The following is a 22,355-nucleotide window of genomic DNA, read 5'->3' as shown; positions in this document are numbered from 1 at the left end:
CCCTTCAATAGTACACCTCAAACACCATCCGACCCAACTCAATTTAGATCAAGACAAAAGTTCAAATCTTAAAATGATTTGAATCTAACAATGAAACAGTTTAATCTTGAACTAGAATCTTTCAGATATTAAGTGTTTAAAGATGAAGAAAAACTAAAATATCTACAGCTGATGGTGATGCTGAAGACATTGTCTCTCATTCTCAGTTGTATGTTTTTAAAGGGACCCACTGTTGTTGATAGTTTGACCAAAAAGCTTCTAAATGTGTTCATTAGAAGCCATAATATAATTATTTTATTCCCTTTTTAAAGATGAACCTTTTTTAAAATTAAAAAGCATCTCTCAAAGTTTTGACCACGTGTTCAGGCCCTGACTTAACGTATAAAATCTTGCCGATTGTTTTTCCATCTTTTTTCATCTCTGAGGAAATTATACTGTAATTTAGCTTTATTTGGGTTATTTAGCAGTAATCACTCTCTTTTTCCTCCTCTGATCAGAGCTCCTTTTAACTTCATCCACGATTTAGTTGAACATTTCGAATATATCACTGACTTTATCTACATTTCTAGCGTGATTATGAGCGTGTATGATCATAATCTGCCTTTTTCCAAAGCAATGCACGACTTTAACCCGTCGTCTCTGCTGTTTTATACACACATTACAGACTGATTTATTCTCCTTTTAAACATCTTTCTAACATCTCCTTTTATTGGGATTTTTACCTAGACTCACAGCCTTAAATGGTGTATTCATAACAACGGTTGTTCTCATGGGTCTAAGGCTGCTTGAAAGTAAACTACGGATATTTTTTTATAAATTATATATATTTAACTAAGACACCATAAGGACTTATTCCAGAGCCGTTGTTGGAGTGTTGAAGTACATTATTCCTCTGCATTTGGGGCCTTGACTACTATACACCCCTGATGTAATCACAGTCTAGTCTATCTATACCAATGAACTGTCGTTCAACTGCTTTTTACCTGCTTTTTATTTTTAGATAAAAATTTAATAACCTGTCCTTTCCAGTCCAATAAAAATCCAAAACTCGGATTTGCAAAAACATTCCCAAGCCCCGAGTTTCTCCCGATTGGATTTTCCCTAAATGAGAGTAACTCCAGGATGTATTGACCCTGCAGCTGTCAAATCATGAATATTAATTGGGATATATCAGCTGCTAATGTGAGATCAGCTTTCTGACAGTTGGATATCACAGAATTCTGAGCCATAATGAGCAGCTTGTTATCTGCTGAGAATTGTGATGAGCTGCACAGTGGGTTTGCGCCGCAGCTCACCTAAATAGAGGACGGCCAGTGCAAAAATGTGTTCGTACCGCAAATAGAATGCGTTAATTAGGGATGATTTTTTTTTTTTTTTCTCCAGATTTTTTGGATGTCAGAGAGATTTATAATGATATATAAATCCAAAAAGAAGGATGTGTGAGGGCGTCTGGATCCCAGCCAGCAGGGCTACAAACACATCTGTCATATAGGTTGTCTCTACAGATTCGTTATACATTTTTGATTGGCTTAGAAGATGCCCCAAATCCTACCAAAACTACAAAAACTAGGGATGTAACGATTAATCGTAAGGCAGTTAAAAATCCATTCAAAGGTATCACGGTTCATATCGATACTGTGAAAATTGAATCGCAATACTTTTTTAAAACAGCAGAGGGCGCTATATATATCCTTCTCTTGTCCAGAAGCGGACGCGGCGGGCGGAATCAGCTACTACTTTTCTGGCCGCCTTCTACTCTTAAACATGTTCATAAATGATTCCATACCCCTTTAGCACCGAAAGAATATCTGTAATATTACATGAATATCTGTAAAAGTCACGTTTTTCTATTAGCTCTGTCTGCTAGCATAGCATCTCTTCTTCACTGCAATATATCTGCATGCCAACAGACCACTGGGTTACCAGCGCCCTCTGCTGGTCCAAACAAATATCTGATGTAAATACAATACAATACATGACTGTTTTTTTTTAAAGTCCAATTGTTAAGGCACAAAATACATTTTAAGTTGCACTTTTAAAAAGAAAAAGAACTATTATGCAGTTTTGCATTGTTTACTATAGAACCAGAATTTAAATTAATAGGCTTCTTCTTCATTTGTATTATTCCTTTATTTATTTCATTCAAGATTTATTTTTAGTTAAATTGCATTGTTTTGATTAGTTTATCAAGGGATTCTTTTGACCATGAAAAATAAAAAGAAAATAGTACAGTACTTTCTAGATTTTTCCCCAAAAAATAAAGGAATATTTTATATTATATTGTTTGTCTACAGTTGTGAGAGAATCGTATCGGGAACCCAGTATCGTGAATCGAATCGTATCGGGAGTTAAGTGAATCGTTACATCCCTAACAAAAACCATAGTTAACAATACAGTGCACAGCTTTGTTATACATTATCGGAATCTTCCTTAATTTCCATCATATTTTTATGAAATATTTGTTTTGTTGTAAAGAACTAACCCAAAGTAATTCAATTTTTTTAATGATCCCATTCGATGCTAATTTTTCCTGAAGGTCTCTTCAGCCGTGTGTTATGTGAACATGTGACAAAAACCGAGAGGGAAACTCAGGACAGAGGAGATACTAAATGTAAATGACTGAAAACGTAAAATAGTTCACAGTCAGGTTTAAATTATAACCCAGGTACGTATCCATTAACAAGCAAACATCAAAATGTGAGCGGTCACGCAGACTCATGAAAACATCATCTAATTACAGTGAAGCGATATTGTTTATTTTCTTACAGAAGTCACTGTTTAAACTGCCGAAAGTCTCTAACGAGAAACACAAAAGGTGGCTTTTTAACTTTAGACCAAGTTTGCTTGTTTGGAGAGATGATTTGAATAATTGACATCAATACACAGTCGCCATCTGAAAATAATATTTATTCAAGATTGTAGAAACAAGTCAGAAGTTCGGTGCATTACAGACAAACACAGCGCAGATGCAAATCAAAATCTATTCATTTATTAGGAAATGAGCATGCTTCTGCACTGACTCTCAACACAGATACCATATTGATGCATTGTAATTAGGGGTGTCCTAATACAACTTTTTCACTTCAAATATTTAAAAACTGACCCATTTATTATTAACCAATGGGTTACATACATTTTAACCTTAATCATAAGAATATATATAGAAAACATTGAAAAATAACCTCAATTAAGCCAATAAAACAAAAACAAATCATTTTTCAGAGTGTAAAATAACCACCAGTTTAAGTTAAACATGTGCGTATTCTACAATATAATAGTACATTTAATAATGAAAGGTAAATTTTATGATAAAAAGTAAAAAAAAGATAATTACCTGCTAAAAAAAAATAAAGTGAATAAATCTGATAAAAAAACAAATCATATATGGGAGCGCCGAATTTATCAGAGATTTTAAATGCAGGACGATATAATCCGAGACGTTTTTCTTTTTTCTTCTTTTTTTTGCTGTAATAGGAAGCTATCTGATGTCAATATTCGATCGGGACACCCTCAAATGTAATCGGCTAAATGATAATCATAATTGAATCATAATGACAAACAACAGTGAGTCAGGTATACATTTTAGGACATCCTCGAGTCTCAGAGTGAGGTATCAGGTATCAGGAAAACCATTCTAAGACCAAATGGAGCAAAACCTCCGCCAAACAAAATGCCGTCCAATGACATGACCTCAGGCTTCAAAATAAAAGTCGTCAGACTCATAGGCCTCAGTCCGTTGTCATGTACTGAGTGCGCATCTTACTGGGATTGTATATGCTCATATATGCGCATGCACACACATGAATTAATAATAAATAAACAAAAAAGATTTTTTTGCTAAAAAAAAAAAAAAATTCATTTTTGTTTATTTTTGTTTTCAAAGTGAACGGACATGTGTTTTATTTGTTTATTGGATTATGTTAGGGTTAGTATGTGACACGGTAAAACACGACATGGCGTTTTATTTTGAAGGAACCGGAAGTTCACATGAAGAAGTACGTCAAAAATGTGGAAATGTATGTTTTTGGAGAATGCATGTTGTTAGAAAGGTGAAAAATCTAAGTGACAAGCGGGTCTTTGAGTTATTTGAAAAGAGTTTTATAAATCTGACGTGTTATATTAATATTTAGTTAAAAGTAACAAAGTTGATCTATTTAAGAAGCACGCCACAGCCTGACGTGCTGAGAACTAACCCAGTGTCTTTTGCATGACGAAAACAACAGCAGTTAATTTTGATGGATCTAGTTATTACTCTAATTCACTGTCTTTGGATGATATCTAAACATTTCCATTTGGTTCAGTGAATCCACCTCTTTCCCTCTGTCTCTTGTTTATTCCCCGATGTCGCCTCTAATGAAGAGTTTTCAGTCAATCCTACGGTTTATCGTTTCATCTTATCCACCGTCTCTGGCATATCTCGCCGTGGCTTTTGTCGTCGCCTTCAAAAACAAAAGATCAATCTCCATCAGTTTGTCAGTATGGAGGTGTTTTCAACATCCCATTGCTCATTAGCATCGGCTGCTGCTGGCAGTGAGCACCACCCCCTGCTAGAGATTCAAATAATATTGCAGCTGTTCCTGTTGAGCTCAACAAGCAGCACAACACTGAATAAACTTCAAGCTTGAAACTGAGATCATGTGAAAAGGTCTGTGGATGAGAGGAAATCCTGGCCTAAGATTATTCTGAGAAACTGCGGAATGTGAAGTGACAGCAGTGAAAGCAAAGCATTCTGGGAGGGGATGGTTTATTCAAGCACTTTTTCTTTCTTCACATTAAAAACCATCAAAAGGGTCATTTCTGGAGCATTTTAGGACAACGTTTACATTTCATTATCAATTTTCCACTTCTTATCAGTGTTTTCAATGCTGTGACATTTGGCCAATGCCTTGGTTTTGCTATTATACAACATATACCAGTCGCCTTGCACTGGTTTTGACTTCACATTAGTTGGTAAACTCCCTCCCCTTCTGCCCTCTACCTTTCAGGGGTGGGAACTATTGCATTAAAATGTAAAGTCATAATCAGGAGCCTCTCTGGCTCCTCCACCGCTGCTGATTATGAGCCCTGCTTTGGGATGACACAGCTGTCACTCTGCAGCCATGGCTGGGCGGGCGCCGTTCGAATTCTAGCGTAGCGCATTTATTTTTCATGGTTGTCACGTTGACGACATGCAGCAGTGAGAGTTTGCTGAGTGTTGTGTTGAAGCCCAGAAGGGGCATGTATAAATGCATATCAATAAGACCCCAAAGAGAACCACAGAGCAACTAAAGTCCAAGCTGTGGAATGAGGTGAGCGTAGAGAAATCCTCTGTCTCCTCTGGTGAGGATCAGACATTTGAAACAGATGAAAAGATGTAGATACAAGTTGTTGGAAGGTCCTATGTTCAAAAAAGAAATTGAAAGTGAAATTAGGTCAAAATCCAGGGAAACCAAGGAACCATGTTACACTTCTATGGCTTACACACATTTAGTTAACAATTATTCAAATGTGTTTCATCTGAAGTTTTTCTACTACCTGTGAGTGATTCTTCACATTCATACAGGTGGTAAGGGTTAGAAGGGTTAGGCGTTAGAATTAGGATATAATATAATTTATTTATATAGGGACGATGATATAAAGAGTAACAATACTGTACTGATGTTTTATTAAAAAAAAAAAAAAAGAAAGTATAGTTATTGCTAAATTCCATCTCTTGTCCCTATTTGAGCTTTTACATCATAATCAATGCACTAAAATGTAAATGAAAAGATGCTAAAACAATAACATACAAACACTACGCTACACCAAAATACATACTACATGAGATCATTAGTAAAGCACTTGTGGGCTGTTTTTGAGTGCTATATAAATAAAAGTTAGTACAATTGTAATTGAACTTTAGTAACTGAGAAAATACTTGTAATTGACATTCAGGAGGAAAATAATAAATCAAGTCAGAAAAAGTTATGGCCACAATCAAACTGTAATTGAATACGGATAATTGAAAACGTAATTGTAACTGAAAAATGTAATTTACTAAAACCCTGGTGTTAATTAACCAATTTCTGTTAAACCGTGCTATTCCAGCAAATTCATTTTGTATTCTTTTTTTAAATATATGTTACAGTTTTATTTATTCATGCAACTTCTTTTCAGGTAATTTGATCTCCTGACAACTGTCAACTGCCAGTCTTCCTCAGAGGTGATCGCTTTGATGTATCCCTACGAGTTCTTACACAAGGAAAACATCAAAGCATATTCTGATGGCTTTCATGTGTCCTTATGAGCTCTTTTTGGATACGCCCCTTGTCACCCGAGAAAATAGTTGTGAAATGTATGAACTTATGAAAGAACTCATAGGGATACAGCACATCAAAGCGATCACCTCTGAGGAAGACTGGGAGTTGACAGTCGAAACGTGTCAGGAGATCAAATTTCCTGAAAAAAAAGTTGTCTGAATAAACATAACCCTAACATATAACTCTAAAGATGCAATGACTCTATGTGTACGCCCACGCAATGCAAACTGATGTCTAACTGAACCATAGGACAAAGTGGAAAACTATGCATGGCCTGAGGAGAAAAACAGATGAACTCTATTGGTTTTTCCACTGTTGAAAAGATGGCAGACCGGCCTTTGGAAAAAGTAGTGCTCATTACATGCAGCGTGGTTAAACACATTTAAACTGATCAGTGTTTAAAAACACAAGTGCTGTTCTTTGTGGAGGAAGCCACTGGAATATGAGACATAACCACAAAAAGTCACCATGAATACTGAAAAACAATGGTTAACACATAACACAATATGAGTATGAGAAAATAAAATAAAAAATATATGAACAGTATATGAACAGTATATATTTGAATAGTAGGCCTATATATGTCCTTTAATGATTTTTGATCCCCAAAATATATTCTCCTTGTTTTAGTATTCAATACTTTTCTCATACAAATACAGTTATTTTTCTGCCCTAAATTACTGTAAAATCAACAGATGTTTTCAGGCAGACATCTTAACAGATCAGCTTGTCTGCATTACATTAATAACATATTTTTTTTACTAAGGTTTACTGACGTTAGCTTGGTCATGTAGCCTGTGCTGCTAAAACTATCAAAACACAGGGTGAATAAAACATTTCCCCCTAAAATCTGTCTACACTGCATTGTCAGACAAACTCTGAACCCAATCTGGCAACACAGCTAATGTTGACTTTAATTCCTGCACTTTGATGATTTTTTGTTTTTTTTTACATTTCCCACAGAGTCACGTCTTTTTTTACTCGAGATCTGTTTATTTATTCTTTACAGATTTATTTTATTCAGGCTCATTTATTTAATCATTATTTACAGTGTACATGTTAGCACTTTCAGCGCTAACACCCACATGGATGGAAGGAGCCAATATTTTCTATCAATTATTTTCTCTGGTTGGAGCATGATTTCATTCCAAAGCATGGATGCCCATGGCTGGCTGTTGTCATTTATATGATTTAAAGGTCCCATATCATGCTATTTTTCACCCATTTCCATTTGTTTTAATAACCTCAACATATTTGAGGTTTATGTCCCCAAACTCACCTGTTTTTCAGAGTCACTTTCTTCTCCTCCTTTCCTGTTCTAACTACAGGAATAGTGCATTTAGGGTGATAATCATTTGTTATTGTCCAACCGCTGCGTCGCATTGTGTCACAAACACATCAGATCAAGTCAAAGGCGATATAACGGATACCAAAAATGTGTCTGCTACCTGGCGCTACACCGTTTCTGCGGAGAGGACAAAATGAAATCCAGCCACTTCCTTCTTGTGTCTTCAGCAGCTGGAGATCGAAGCAAAGCCACATGCTGGTCTTTGCAACCTACAACAGAGCAAGTTCTGTATCCAGCGGAGGGGAGGGGATTTTCTTTCCCGAATCAACTTGTGACATCACAAACTGAGAAACATTGAAACGAAGCACTTTTCTCACTCAAGTTACCTCATATATGTTCAAAAACACTGCAAAAGTGGATTTTTTTCATAATATGTCCCCTTTAAGTTAAGCTTTTACTGGTTGGGCCCATTTGAGTTTAAAATAAGGTTCATTTGAAAATGCGTGGCTGATTTTTTTTTTTTTTTTACCTTTAAGGCTAGCTGAAAAAGAAAAGAAAAAAAGAGTTAACAGCACATTTTTATAAGCTTTCATTTTAAAATTATTTCATGACACTGTGTCCTCTATTTCATCCGAAAACTCTCAAGCAAACATTCGAGCGGTATTGCAGAGAGAAGACTCGAAGCTAAACGTGTTGACCTATTTATCAAAGATGAGTGCAGGAGTCATATCTGACGCAGCAACAAATCACTCTTCGACACAAATTTCACCTTTTCTTCCCCTCTTTGTGCTCCCAGATGTCAGAGGAGCTGCTTTGTGCGCCTCCTTATTGTTGCTTTTTAAATCTTAAAATTCTCTTATTGTTCAGACCTATAAATAAAAAGATGAGCCCAACTGCTGACTAAACACAAAACATGAAACAACAGCGCACGTTGTTGCTAATTTATTGATAACCGCATTATATGCCTGATTTCAGGAAAACATATCATTAATAAACCTCTTAAAAATTCACGTTAGACTCGATACTTTAAATAATTTAAAGCACGATGTAAAGCTGTGGCTAATTACACAAAATTAAAATTGTTGGGGCTTTTTTTACGGGCTTTTTGTGTCCAGAGTTTTCAGTTTTGGATCAAGGAATTTCTTAAAAACATCTAAAAATCACAAAATTAACACTATCTATTAAGTAAAATGATCAAGTTATTTGACTTTTTTGTTCCTTTGTGGTCTAAGTTTAAAGCTGCTGGGGACAATAACTAACTTTTTCTTAAATAAAAGATAAAGAAATAGTGTAGGCCTCATTGATAATTAATCAAAGGTGTTTTTTTCTTAAAAATCAACACAAAAAGGTTAACATTGCAGCTCGAAAGTTTGTTATTGACTCCACCATCAACAATGGTGTTGTCTAATGATTGTGTAACTTAAACCTTGGAAATGTTTTGCACAGATGGCGCAGAAGTGGAAAGGTTTCATTAAGAAGTTGTTCTACGTACTTCATTTTTATTGTTATTTCTTGTGTTTCTTTGCCAGAAACGACAGTAAATCTCTTGACATCATTTTTGTCCTGCTTTCTTTATCGTGTTCCCTGGGATGTGACGTCACCCCGATTTCAGACGAACTCAGGTGTGTCCGTGGAAACCACAAGATAAACATCCGCCATTGTTTCACTTTGGTTTTTAAGCCGCGAAAACATCGGAAATGTTATTTTGGCAAACACTGGCACCAGCAATGGATGGGAACAAATTTTGATCTTTAACTCTCTAACTCCTCTCTGTTTACGCTAAAGACTCTCATGTATAAACGTAAAAAGGAAGAGACAAAATATTGCACAATTGGAACTTCATTTAGTTTCCACAAAGGCATCTGCGACAAATAAAATGAGTTTTTTTTAGAATAAAATAACGCAAATTAATTTAATTAAAAATAAAACAATTCTCAGGCTCTAAATATAGCTACCTTTATGAACTAAGAAAATAACCTCCATTCAATGCTGTTTTGGCGCCGTGCATTACGTTTAATCTGATTGGTCGGCTTTGATGTGATGCATTTGATTGTTGTCTGGTGGACACTTCATTTTTTGCAGTTTCACACTGTCCGTTGATCATTTTACAACAAAAACAAAAAAACATTTACTCACTAACGGTTGGGTGTAGCAATGTAAAGAATTACTTCTTTTAAAACGTACTAAGTACAAGTAAAATTACTGATTTAGAAGTATACTCAAAAAAGTACAAGAAGTAGTAGTACAAGTACCCATAAAAGCAACTCAATTGCAGTAACGTGACGTACTCTATAATTCACTCTGTACCTACTTTTGCTTATGTTACTCTCGTACATCATTTTCAACATAATTTTTTAAAACCAAATGAACCAATTTTCCTCAGGTTAGATGTAGGTTTTCTTTGTCTTGTGTATATTTACCTGTGATCACACCCTCCTCCTTTGCCCAGCTGTCCCTTGTTGCTCATTAGCTCATTAGCTTGTTGCTCATTAGCCCATTAGCTTGTTGCTCAATAGACCATTAGCTTGTTGCTCATTAGCCCATTAGCTTGTTGCTCAATAGCCCATTAGCTTGTTGCTCATTAGCCCATTAGCTTGTTGCTCATTAGCCCATTAGCTTGTTGCTCATTAGCCTATTAGCTTGTTGCTCAATAGCCCATTAGCTTGTTGCTCATTAGCCTATTAGCTTGTTGCTCAATAGCCCATTAGCTTGTTGCTCATTAGCCTATTAGCTTGTTGCTCAATAGCCCATTAGCTTGTTGCTCATTAGCCTATTAGCTTGTTGCTCAATAGCCCATTAGCTTGTTGCTCATTAGCCCATTAGCTTGTTGCTCATTAACCCATTAGCTTGTTGGTCATTAGCCCATTAGCTTGTTGCTCATTTGCCCATTAGCTAATGTACTGTTGTGTGAGAGTGATTATTGGTCTGTTATATTGTAGTCAAGACACAAATGTTATTACAAGCAAACAGCAATGGATGCTGAGCCTCTAATGAATAGTTTGCAAATGGATGCAGTACTATGTGATTGTCACCCATCATCTACCATCATATTGACGGAGGGGCATTTTTTATACAAGGAATAAAATTACATTAACATAAATAAAACAGCTTATTTTCCTTCCTAAATTTTGTTTCTAATAATCAACACCTGCAATCAGAGATAAAGCAGCTGGGATTATTTTAGTAAACTTGAATATCACACCCTGGATCTTGCTTCTTGTTTACCACTGATGTGATCAAACTCTTGGGGACAAGATGTTAATCTACATATAAAGTTTGATTTTTTTTTTTATAACTTTATCTACTATTTCCTATTCCTGATATGTCAACGAAAGGCCACCTTTGCAGCATTTGTGTCTCAGCTCTAACAACCTGAATGTGTGTAGTATTTATAAGGATTTAACTGCCTTTATTTGTTCTCTGCTTGCAATTCTCAATGAGTGAGAACATTGTGGGGTTTGAAAAAAATCTATTCGGCGATATAAGGCGCGATTCTCGGATCAATTCAAAATGCATCCATATCAATTTTATATTTATTTATTTATTTTTACCTTTATTTAACCAGGAAAGTCTTTTCCACTGCAGGAGACATTGTAACTGCACAAAGAAGTGCTCTGAAACCTGGGCATGTTGACCAGCTTGTGTTTTTTTTCAATAAAATCTAAAAAGAAAGTACTAACTTTCTGCATTTTTTTGTTGTTCTTGGCATATACTTCCGTTAAGTTGCACTAAAGTTGGTCAAAGTTGGTTTAAAAGCCACAGACAGATTGTGTGTTTTTTTTTTATTTTAAGTTGTTGGCACATGGCATGTTAAAGCCAATGTTTTGAGTGTAAAATATGACAATAAAATATATTTCATACATAATGTGTACAAAATTACAGATTAGTTGTTTCTCGCAATAATCGCCTCGTACTTTAATACCGGGATATATCGTATCGTATTGTGACCTATGTATCGGGGTACGAATCGTATCGCCAGATGCCAGGCAATACACACCCCTAGAGAACATATTACATAAGTTATTAAGGAATGCGCTCCTTCCCGCTTGTTCTGCTCTTAAAAGATCCTGAGGCTAAACATTCTCTAAAGGAATTAATTCATGGAGCTCTGATAGCTTTGACGTCCTCACCTTCTCTAAACACCCAAATCTGGCTTTTATGTCTCCGGGTACCCACACACTCTTACACACTTTATTACACAAGCATCAAATCTGTGTTCCATCAGAATCAAACTCATTTTCAACCACACTGAAAAAGTTTGAGCATACATGGAGAGTTAGCTTTTTTTTTGGTGCATGTACTGTAGAATGTATTGCACTGTACAGTGTAACAGTCTTTTTGATCCTCAACACATTGCACACTCGCACAACAAAAGCAGGAAATCATCAGATATTTATTTCAACAAGTTTTGCAGTTAATGAAAGAAAAAAAAAAAAAAATGAGTGATGGAGTTCATAATTTGCAATAGATTTAAATTTGTAAGGGTTTCTTTTGTATTGGAAACACATTTTGGTGAAAGTTACAAATCTGTAGCACATAGGGTTGATTTGTAGTGAATTTTCAAAATGTTGAACTTTAGAGACTTTATTACACTGTATATATACAAACATGTTGATCTTTTGGTCATTGGCTACACTAAATGATAAATACAATAAGGGGGAAATTATGTGATATATTACATAATAAAAATAACTAACCCCATACTGTCACAGGTTCTCCAACCAAAGATGGCAACGGGTAAACAAGCAACGAGCAAGAGTTCTTGTAGCTTACAGGACAGTTCTTGTAATGTCCAAAAGCAGCCTCATCTATTGTTCCACTGCCTTCCTGTTAACAGTGAAGCTAGACGAAAATGGGTTCAGGCTATTCGGCGGGATGAAGGACCAACGTTTACGATTAAAAAGAGGAGTACAATGTCGGCAGCAGACACTTCACACCAGAATACTACGTCTTGGGGTTCATCGTTTGCCACTTGAAACCAGAGTTTGTTCCGAGCCTTTTACCAAAGCTATTTTTTGGCAAATCCGTGAGGGAAGTTGTGTAGACTCTCTGATCTCGGCTTTCTGCTGTGTTGACATTCTCCCGGAAGTCTGCATACACTACGATTGCGTATTTGCGGTTATTGTGAGGAAGGTCTATAGGAAACACCAGTGTCATTAAATACAGTACGCACTAAAGTGATCTTCAAAATGAAAGCTTTCCACTTCACACATCAAAAGGAATGCTTTGTTTTCCTTTATGACTATGCTGGTTATCTTTTTTAAAAACTGGAATGATCCATAGCTGGTATCTCACATGTATAGTAGTCTCTCCTTATTTTATGGTGCCCAGCTTGTAAGATGTTCCTCAACTGGGAACATCTTACACGCTAATCAGCTTACTCTGCAGCCCACAGCACGCTGATCATCTGTGTAAGCGTGTGTGTCCACGTGTGTGTATGTGTGTGCGTGCAGTGGTTATTAAGGTAGGGACTTTAAGCAGTAAGTGTAGATGTTGTTAACATAAAGACTAGCGCTTGACATTTCTCCACCCCTCTGGCTACAGCATAATTCCATAATTCCATAATTCATCTCACCAGAACATCCTGTGATCCTCAGTAGTGCTTTTCCCTGCCGCTCTCACTTTGTGGGTCTTTTTAATGTGCGTAATTAGTATTCAAAAGTTGTGCAATGTTCACTCACACTTTCCATACTATTGAAGTCACTGATTCTAGTGTCTTTGATTCATGCTAGTTTGTTTATGAAGTGTTACATGTTTTATTTTTCATGGACAGACACAAAAAAAGGCTGAAAACTTGTGAAAACAACCAACCTGAAAAGGAAAAACCTGAAAGTACTTTTGTGTTTCTCTTCCAAATGACCTCGCAGTCCTATGTTTGGATGTGTGTGTGTGTTCATGTGGACATTCGTGAGTAATGAATGTGTGTCCATCCAACCCTGCGGCTCACATCCAGTGCACTGGCTGCATCAGTGGACATTAATGCTAATAGCCGCGGCTCTTAGTGTGTTCCATTGTGCTCATTAACTGCACTTTAATTGGCTCAGGACTGGCTCTTTCACCCAAAACCCTCAGCCTAAAGGTCGAGGGACTGTTGAATCAGCTTCAACATTATATTAAAACCTGGGCTCATTTTATTATATTTTGGTGTGGTTCACTCCAGAGCTAGTCATTGATTACATGCAGTCTGAATCAAGTTACCAGGCACCCGACGTTTACTTTCGCACAGGTGTCCCACAGGGATGGTTTCAGGCACCATTACTTTTCTGACTATAAACATTATCTCCCTATTATATGTCACAAAAATAACATTTTGTTGTTTTTCACATTCCAAAAGCTGCAACTTAAAATAATATTCCAGGATAATACTTTGCCGTCATGTAGGACAAGTTTCAGATGTTCAGATGTTTACATTCCCCTCTCAGTTGTACAAAGTCGAGACTTGATCTGATCACAATCATCTTCTAATGGTTTTGCTGTTCTGACAAATCATTTGTCAATTCCCAACAATAACACTGATTTACCTGACCAAAACATGACCACAAAACATACAACAAAAGTAATGTACAGTAGTTCTTCTGTTCCCTAAACAAATAAATCAGATGAATATCAGATAAAGAAGAGCAACAACAAGCACTGTTGTATTTTCTTACGACTCATCTTTGTTATTTTGCAGATAGAGGATGATTTTAAAGTTCAATCTATACACCTCAGAGGATGGGAAACTTATCACAGCAAGGGCCTCCAAAAAATGTGATCATCTGATCTGAGAGCCACATTATCAACATTCATGTTAGCATTTAGAAAAATGACTAGTCTGAGCATTAATACAGAAAAGAACAAGAACTCATTTTGTTTTTTTTAAGTCATTGTAGTTGTTATTACAGGTTATTTTCGTCATCATTGTATTTGCAATTCCTTTATGTTATTGTTTTGTGAAGATTTATCATCCTATTGTATATTTTTGGAGTAATATTATGTATTTGTTTTGGGGCAACACCAAGTTAGACTAAGAGCCAACAGGCCATTTAACTTAAATTAAACTTTTTGGCTTTTTAGTAAATGGCTTGTATTGATTGTGTTGTGATGCCGTTTGACCATTTGTGAAAATCCTTTTGAAAAGATGGTATATTCTTCAATGGTCTTTTCTGTCTGTCTCTTACCAGAAATGTACCATCTGAATAACTCTGCGTATGGACCACTTCGACAAGGAATTCCACACCCGCAAAGCAACCCCAGCACAGTGGGACTGAACAAATACACTTCCCTTAAAGCTGTGGGTAAGTCACACACAAAATGATACCATCTCTGGCCGTGACATGCAGTAATATAGGTTAATATGTATACACGTAATTATTAAAGATAACAAAAATCGATGTTTACTATAATAATGTGACGTATTGGGGCAATACCCTTAATGTTTAGTAATCCCTAGTGACAGCAAGCATTCCCTCTACAGACACAACTTAAGTAGTGAGGGAGGATAATCAGCGTGATAGGCTTCACCTATGAGTTACAGGAAAGGGGAGGGGTCAGTTTATTCACATACAAAACTATATATAAAAAAAAAAATAATAATTAATTAATAAAATTAATTAATTAATTAATAAAATTAATTAAATAATTAATGATAATAAAACTAAGCAATAACCCACACCTACCACCTGACCGTGGCTCAGGTGGTAGTGGGTCATCTTCTGATCGAGAGGTTGGGGATTCGATCCCAGTACCTGACTATGTGTCGAAGTGTCCTTGGGCAAGACACTGAACCCTAAGTTGCTCCCAGTGGTCGACTAGCGCCTTGCATGGCAGTCCTGTCCCACTGGTGTGTGAATGTGAGAGTGATTGGGTGAATGCGCTGATATGTAAAGCGCTTTGAGACTGCTTCAGTGTGGTGATAAAGCGCTATATAAAATCAAGACCATTTACCATTTACCTTGACACCCTCAGCGTTTCCTTAAAGAGTTGGGCTGATCGTGGAATTTTTTTATGCAGTTTTTTTCACCTTTTACCAAGAAATTATGAACATTTTGTGACATTTTTTAAAAAAAAATGTAGATTTAATTTGATGCATGTTACAGTGTTCATATCCTGATTGAGATAGACAGAGATTGTACCAGAAATAAGAGGGAAAGATTGAAACAGACTTTTCTCCTGCTTTCTTGAGAATGGCTGAATGATCACACACACACACATATACAAGCTAATTATCAGTCCTCAATTGGTTGCTTTTTCCAAGGTTCTGGTCTATTACATTACATATAAAATGATGTTGCCAAATTATAAATACTTTGAATTGAGCTCCTCTCCACATGTTTGTTTGATTGTAAAGATTAGCTTTACAAAGGCAGCTTTTATTCCGATAATACCTGTTGTCGTATTATCAACATGAATTCCAGAGCAACATAATGAAAGAACACTCCTTCTATCTATCCATCCATTTATTTTCTGACCCATTTGCTCCTTTTTTAAGGGTTTCTTCTATCTACACTTTAAATAATTTTAAAAAATCTACCTTACGGTGCACTCTGTGCATGTTGCCCATAACAGAAGCCTATAACTTCATGATTGAAGTAGATCTAAAAACACTTTAATATAGTAATTAAATGTACCTTTTTGTGCTAAAATCATATATATCTCACACCAAGCAAAGCAATGTTTTGTTTCTTCAAAATGTGTTTTGCTTTAAAAGTGTTGAGAATTACTTGAGAGGTAAAAAAAAAAAGACTAATTCTATACATGGATTAAGTGTGAATCATGCATCAGCCTTCGTTTAGTGACTGAATGTGCGTGGACACTTCAGGGCTTCAGCCCAAACTTTCATCATGACATCAAACCTAAAAAAATGCAAATAGAGTCTGTTTTTACCTGATGTGTTGCCACAAAAGCCAATACTTAAATATTTTAAATTTGATGATTTGTTTATTTTGTTCATGTCCAATATACTTAATTTATAAAAAATTTTGATTTTTTATGGATTTAAAAGTTTGTTTCATGGTTAATCACAGACTGATTTTGACTGCCTTTCTTCTTCTTGCAGCTGACAGTGCATCTCGAAGCTACTACAAGAGTTTCCCTCTCATGGACTTCTCTCAGTACCAGCCCGTAGCCCCCCTTGCTGCCCCGCCAATGCCACCGAAAGAGAAATCCTACATACACCATCACCACACTCCACATCACGACATACATTCCCCCCTGTCCATCTCTATTCCCTCTGGCCACTTTGAACACTCACGAATCCCCAAGACGACCACAGATCCCTTTCTGGCCAGCTCGGCCTTCAAAGCGTGGGAACCAAATAACCGGCACGTTCAGAGGCAAACCTCCGCCCCGGGACAGACCTCGTCTTCAGTGCACGGCTCAAACCGGAGACACGGCTACTCCACCCGCAGGCAGCAGAGTATTGAGAATATTCCCGATCTCTTTCACCAACCCTATGGAGGGATGCATGGGGGAGCTGGAGGGGGCGTGGGGCAGGGCCACCACACCCAGGGGCATCTGAGGCCTCAACCCTCCTATTACCACCAGAGCAGGCAGAAGAGCTACACAACCCACAGTACAACAGAGGTGACGGTGTGAGTGCCATTATCACAGAGGGTCCAGTCACAGCTTTACCACACACTAACCAAAAACCTTTGATGTCCACCTAATGCCAGAGTTTTTGGACAGTTCCTTCATCGTCAGTAGCGCTTGATGGTATACTTTTCATTCAGAAAAGATGCAGTGTTTTCATAAAAACTGAGACATCCATGAGGTTTTACACTCAAGCCAAACTCATACATCGACACAATAGAATCTTCATGAAGGAATTGTTTTGAGAACATCAGTTCTCAGTCACATTATCTCCATATACTGTACGTTAAGGCTGCTACAGAAATGAGCAGATAGGTAAAGACACAGGTGGGCTTCAGCTATGGAACTATGGAGACCAGGGGTGGACTGGGACAAAAATTCACCCCTGGCATTTTCTGTCCAGACCAGCCCACTACATCATTAGCGGACATAGAAGCCGTTATTAAGTCAGTGATGCTCAACATGTGGCTTTTTATTTCTTAATTTGAATTATTATTCCCCCAGAAAACCTTAAACAGAGGATTTTTTTAACCCCTATTTCCTTTGGCCATTTTGCAACTTCCTGTGACCCATGTTTGCTACTTTCCAAAAAGTTCTGACGTGCACTTTTTTTCGGACTTTAGCTACCTTTTGCCAATAAATATCACTTTTTTTTTTTTTTCCCATTTTTTTGTCCAATTTTGCAAGTTATTTTTGACACTTGCATCCAATTAAAGTCCTTTCTTTAATTTTTTTTGGGGCACTTTTCTTCCAAATAAGCTCAATAAATACCATTTGTTTCCATTTGCCCCTACATTTTGCCTAATTTTGTTTCACATTTTTGCCCTTTTACACTATTTTTTTTCCACATTTTGCTCATTAAAACTACCCCTTGCCATTACATACCACCAAGTTCCTCTTTGTTTGCCCATTTTTTTGGCCACTCTTGACTGCTTTTGGCCTATTTTATTCACTTTACACTCTTTTCTTGCCACTCTCGGACCATTTTTGGCTACCTGTTACCATGTCTGCCTCCACTCGTTTGCCAAAAAAAAAAAATAGAACGTAGCGAAGCGGCCCACAGAGACGATGCCAGATGGTCAGTCCACCCTTGATGGAGACAGACAGAGATGGAGAAAATACACAATTTATTTAGGCTAAACTAGATATCTAACAAAGAAATACAGCTCAAAGAACGAACCTGTTAACCAAAACCAAAACAGACAGTGACTCAGCAAAAACAAACTGCGTCACCCACTGACACACCAAAGAAAAGACTCAAGTAAAACCCAACTAAACTTCACAACAATTCCAAAATATGTTTATTCTTTAAGAGCAACTGACCAAATGTTGTATCTTATAGTCCTTAGTATTAGTATTAAATAAGATGAGAATGATTATGATAGTTTAAAAGTTGCAAAAAACGAGCAAACCTCGCTGATGTCTTGGCAAAAATTGTATTGTAAGAATTCTTAACCCAATCAGGGCAAACGAAACAACAAAAGCAAAAAATAAATCTGTTTTAGAATTTTGGAAAAATATTTTTTTCATTTTATTTCATTTTATTTTTTATTTGGCACAGTTTATAATACGATAAAACATAACAATATCAACAGTGGACAGATATTAACAGAAATCAATACACTTTAGAGGCATACTAGGGAAACCCCCCCAATAAAACCTCAAGGGGCTTGAAGAAGAGGGCTCTCAATATAACATTCAAAATTTAACTAAAGAGAAAAAAATAAATAATAGCATAAAGACAATACGAAATAAAAGAACGTCAAGACAGGAAAACATTAAAATGGAGCAGCAGGAAAAAGAAAAATATTAACATCAAAATCAAAAGTCAAGCAAAAAAAACAACAAATAACAGAACAAAAACAACCATTGTTTGGTTATTCATCGAGAAGTAGTTTTGGTTGATCTTTGTGGTTTGACTCATTGACTTATGGGAGATCTTCATCCAACCCTTACATGATGATGGTGAAGTTCTGCTATCTGAGAGGACTTCAAAGTGGAGACACGCCTCCTGTGCCTAACAAAGAGTCAGATACCCAACTAATGTTTGATCTACGTGATGGTTTTACCAAAAGGTGCTCAGTCAGCTGTGTTCACATTACAAACATGCGAGAAATAAACCAACACCCTTTATTATCCTAAGATGAAGGACGTCTGTTTACATCTGACATGGGTTGGTTTGTGTTAGTAATAGAATTAAAGGTGTTGATGGAAAAAGGTTGATTTTCTTTAGCTGATATTAGGATAATCTGAAGTTTTCTAACCGTGGAAACAGGTTGTTTCTCATTGTGATCCTCGCAGCATTACGGACCAACTGCCAGTTGTTGTGACGAGTCCCAGTCTACCTCAGTGCACAGACATTTTCTCCTCACGCCTGCCATTCCCACCAATTTTGCACAATGTTGTACTTTGCACTCATTCGCCATCGGGCCGAGCATGCAGGGACAGCATCCCCCGGGGTTGCATTAAGTCTTTGGTGGGGACAATGCCACCGTCATGTCAGCTCCCATCAGCCTCCATCTAAACTAAGGAGGGAGAGAGAGAAAGCAGCAAATGAGCCGGAGGGTGAGGTTCTTTCGAAAAGGAGAGAGATGGAGAAAAAAGGAGAGAGGGAGAGAAACTTACGTTACTGTGTCTAAAAGGGGAGAACGGGGGGAAAAGCGCCACTGAAGATCTGAGATTTTCACTGTTCTAAGTGTTTTGGTCATTGAACATATAGTGTGCATGGTGCTTCCCTTGGGCTACATAGTGGGGGAATTCACTAAGGCGTTTCAGGCCTGGAGGCAGCAGGCGATTCTCATTTAATCTGCAGCTCGTGGACACAGTGCAGAGTCTGGGGACAGTTGTTCTGTACACGCAACAGTTTAATGTGGCACTTTCCCCTGACTTGTGCAGTGAAGGTTTATGCTTAATAAAAAAAATTAAAAAAAACACCCCTGAGGACCTGTGATGCAACAGGGAGGACTGTTAGGGGATGATTTGGACTCAATGATTGGTGATTATGCCGAGTTAGCTCAGGCAAATGCGCGAAGTTGAACTAAGAGTTGAGCAAAAAAAAGCCGGAAAAGCGGGTGAAGCTGACGCAAAGAAGCTTTTTTTTTTTTAAGGACAACACACAAAACAAAGTGACAGGAGTGCATTGATTAAGCATTTAAATAGTTAGTGAAAGTGAAAGAGAAAAGCTTTTTTCAAATCATTTTTTTTTTTTAGGTAGTCTTTTCTTCAAAATGAATATAAGAAATCACTATTATTAGTTATGTGACGTATGTAGAAGAGCCCGCTCAATACAGAATATACTTTGGGCCAATGATGATATTAGGGGTTCTAGAAATATATTGTCTGATATATGAAATTTAAAAAAAAAAAGATATACATAGTATATATACTGTACATGAAGATGAATTCTCATAATACTCAAAATTATTCAAAAAAAAGAAACAATCAGTCCGAACACAGCAACATAAATCTATTGCGATATTTCACCTTTAGTGGAATAAAAAAATATATACAGTTACTGAAAGATTAATGATTGAGAAGATTGGTAGAAATGTATATGAGCTGGTATTGAGTTGCAGTTCTTTGACACTCCCATAATAAGCTGATTATGGGCACTCTTCCCTGGAGAAATCTGACTTTTATCCTCTGGTGTATATTAAAACTCTGATTTACAGTAAAGCTTTAGAGTCTACATCAGCTTTTAAAGGGTTTGTTTGCCTGTTCTATTCTTGTAATAACCATAATATAAATCCCATTTGTTTCAGTTGGACAATTTATTAATAAGTTCTAAAATACACAAATAAAGTCTAACACTGAGATGCTTTTGACATGTGACTGTGTCGTATAAAACCAACATGGTCGTCAAGGAAACAAACTGGAATATATTTAAGGTTGAAATTACTGACAAAGTAGAAAAACAACGTCATAAAGTTTCTATAATCTCCTGTTCACGCATCGACTGAAGGTTATTCAGAGTATTTTAAACATCAATAAAGATGCTTTTAGTATTTGTGCATCCCAGACTCGTACCATATGTCAACATATTATTTCACTCCAAGAATATTACACATTAATCTTTAAGTTATCCTCTGACCCAAGCTGTTTAATGATTCTGACAATCAATAACCTTTGCACAAAATTTAAGGAAACTTTGTTTTATTTGGAGCTTTTCTTTAATATTATTTATTAATTATTTAATTGATTTTCGGGAGTTTCTGTGTTGGAAATCGGAGTGAAAGTGTGTGTGTTCATAACGTTTATCTCAGCCGTGAGATGGACTGGTGACCTGGCCAGGGTGTACCCACTGGTTATGTGGGATATAGTTTTTTTTTTTTTTTTTATTTATTTATTTTTTTATCACGAGTCATTAATTTCATTAATGTCTAATAGATTTTAAACCTATTTAACAACAGTAGAAAGCTTTGCTGCACTGATACGAGCTTTCTTCAGACAGCGATGACGCACTTTGATGTTATCATACATCTAAAAAATATTCAATAAAAGATTTAAAATTTTGTAAAAGACATTTAACTTTGTAAGGCAACGTGTATGAAGTACGAACGGTCAATCAAATATTTTTAAAATCATTTTTTTTTTTTGTAATTTCAAAAGCATTACTCTCCATTATATGTCCACATACACAGATGACTAACACATATACATACGTCTTTGACTTGTTTTAAAGCAGACTCTGTGTCTGCTGTGGGAGTAATGTTGATTAAATGTGACATAGCCCAGCTTTTTAAAGCAATAACTGTTTATTAATCTGCAGGTAAAGTTGTTATATTTAAAGAATTTCAATAAAACTGCCAGTTTGTCTATTAAACACGACACAAACCGCTCTGTTTATGAGAAATAACCGCAGAGTTTTATTCTGTCCTACAGTTTTCACGCTAACTGATACATGACCAAGCATTCCAGTTTATGAATAACACTGTATATATGTATGTAACATGTTTATTTATGTTTCCTATATGATGTATTCACAAAGGGCTGAATGAACTGCGACGTTTACTGACAGATTATGACAGTGCATTATATTTCATGTAGCAAAGCCTGTGTTCAATTGACTTTTACATTTTCCTCAGACTTCATCCAACCCTCCGGCACTCACTCAGGAGGGGGTTGGATTTCTATAGTGTAATTACACAATACCAAAAGATGTGCACACACCAGTAGAGATGAGAATGAACCTGTTATTCAGAGAGCACGTGTGTGAGCCT

The 22,355-nt window shown here is 36.5% G+C and overlaps 1 protein-coding gene across 1 annotated transcript in view; it reads left to right on the top strand.

The window, feature by feature from the left end:
• shisa8b (shisa family member 8b) overlaps nt 1-17,142 on the top strand; it is a 37,349-nt gene extending 20,207 nt beyond the window's left edge. Inside the window, exons 3-4 of the mRNA XM_028476806.1 lie at nt 14,730-14,843; nt 16,604-17,142. Of these exons, the coding sequence (XP_028332607.1) occupies nt 14,730-14,843; nt 16,604-17,142 (653 nt within the window). The remainder of the gene's footprint in view (nt 1-14,729; nt 14,844-16,603) is intronic.
• Nucleotides 17,143-22,355: the final 5,213 nt, after the last annotated feature.

The sequence above is a fragment of the Gouania willdenowi genome, chromosome 19, assembly GCF_900634775.1.
Source record: "Gouania willdenowi chromosome 19, fGouWil2.1, whole genome shotgun sequence".
In the NCBI taxonomy this organism is placed as follows: Eukaryota; Metazoa; Chordata; class Actinopteri; order Blenniiformes; family Gobiesocidae; genus Gouania; species Gouania willdenowi.
Note: the sequence above shows the minus strand (reverse complement) of the source record. Positions and strands in the feature narration are given on the sequence as shown.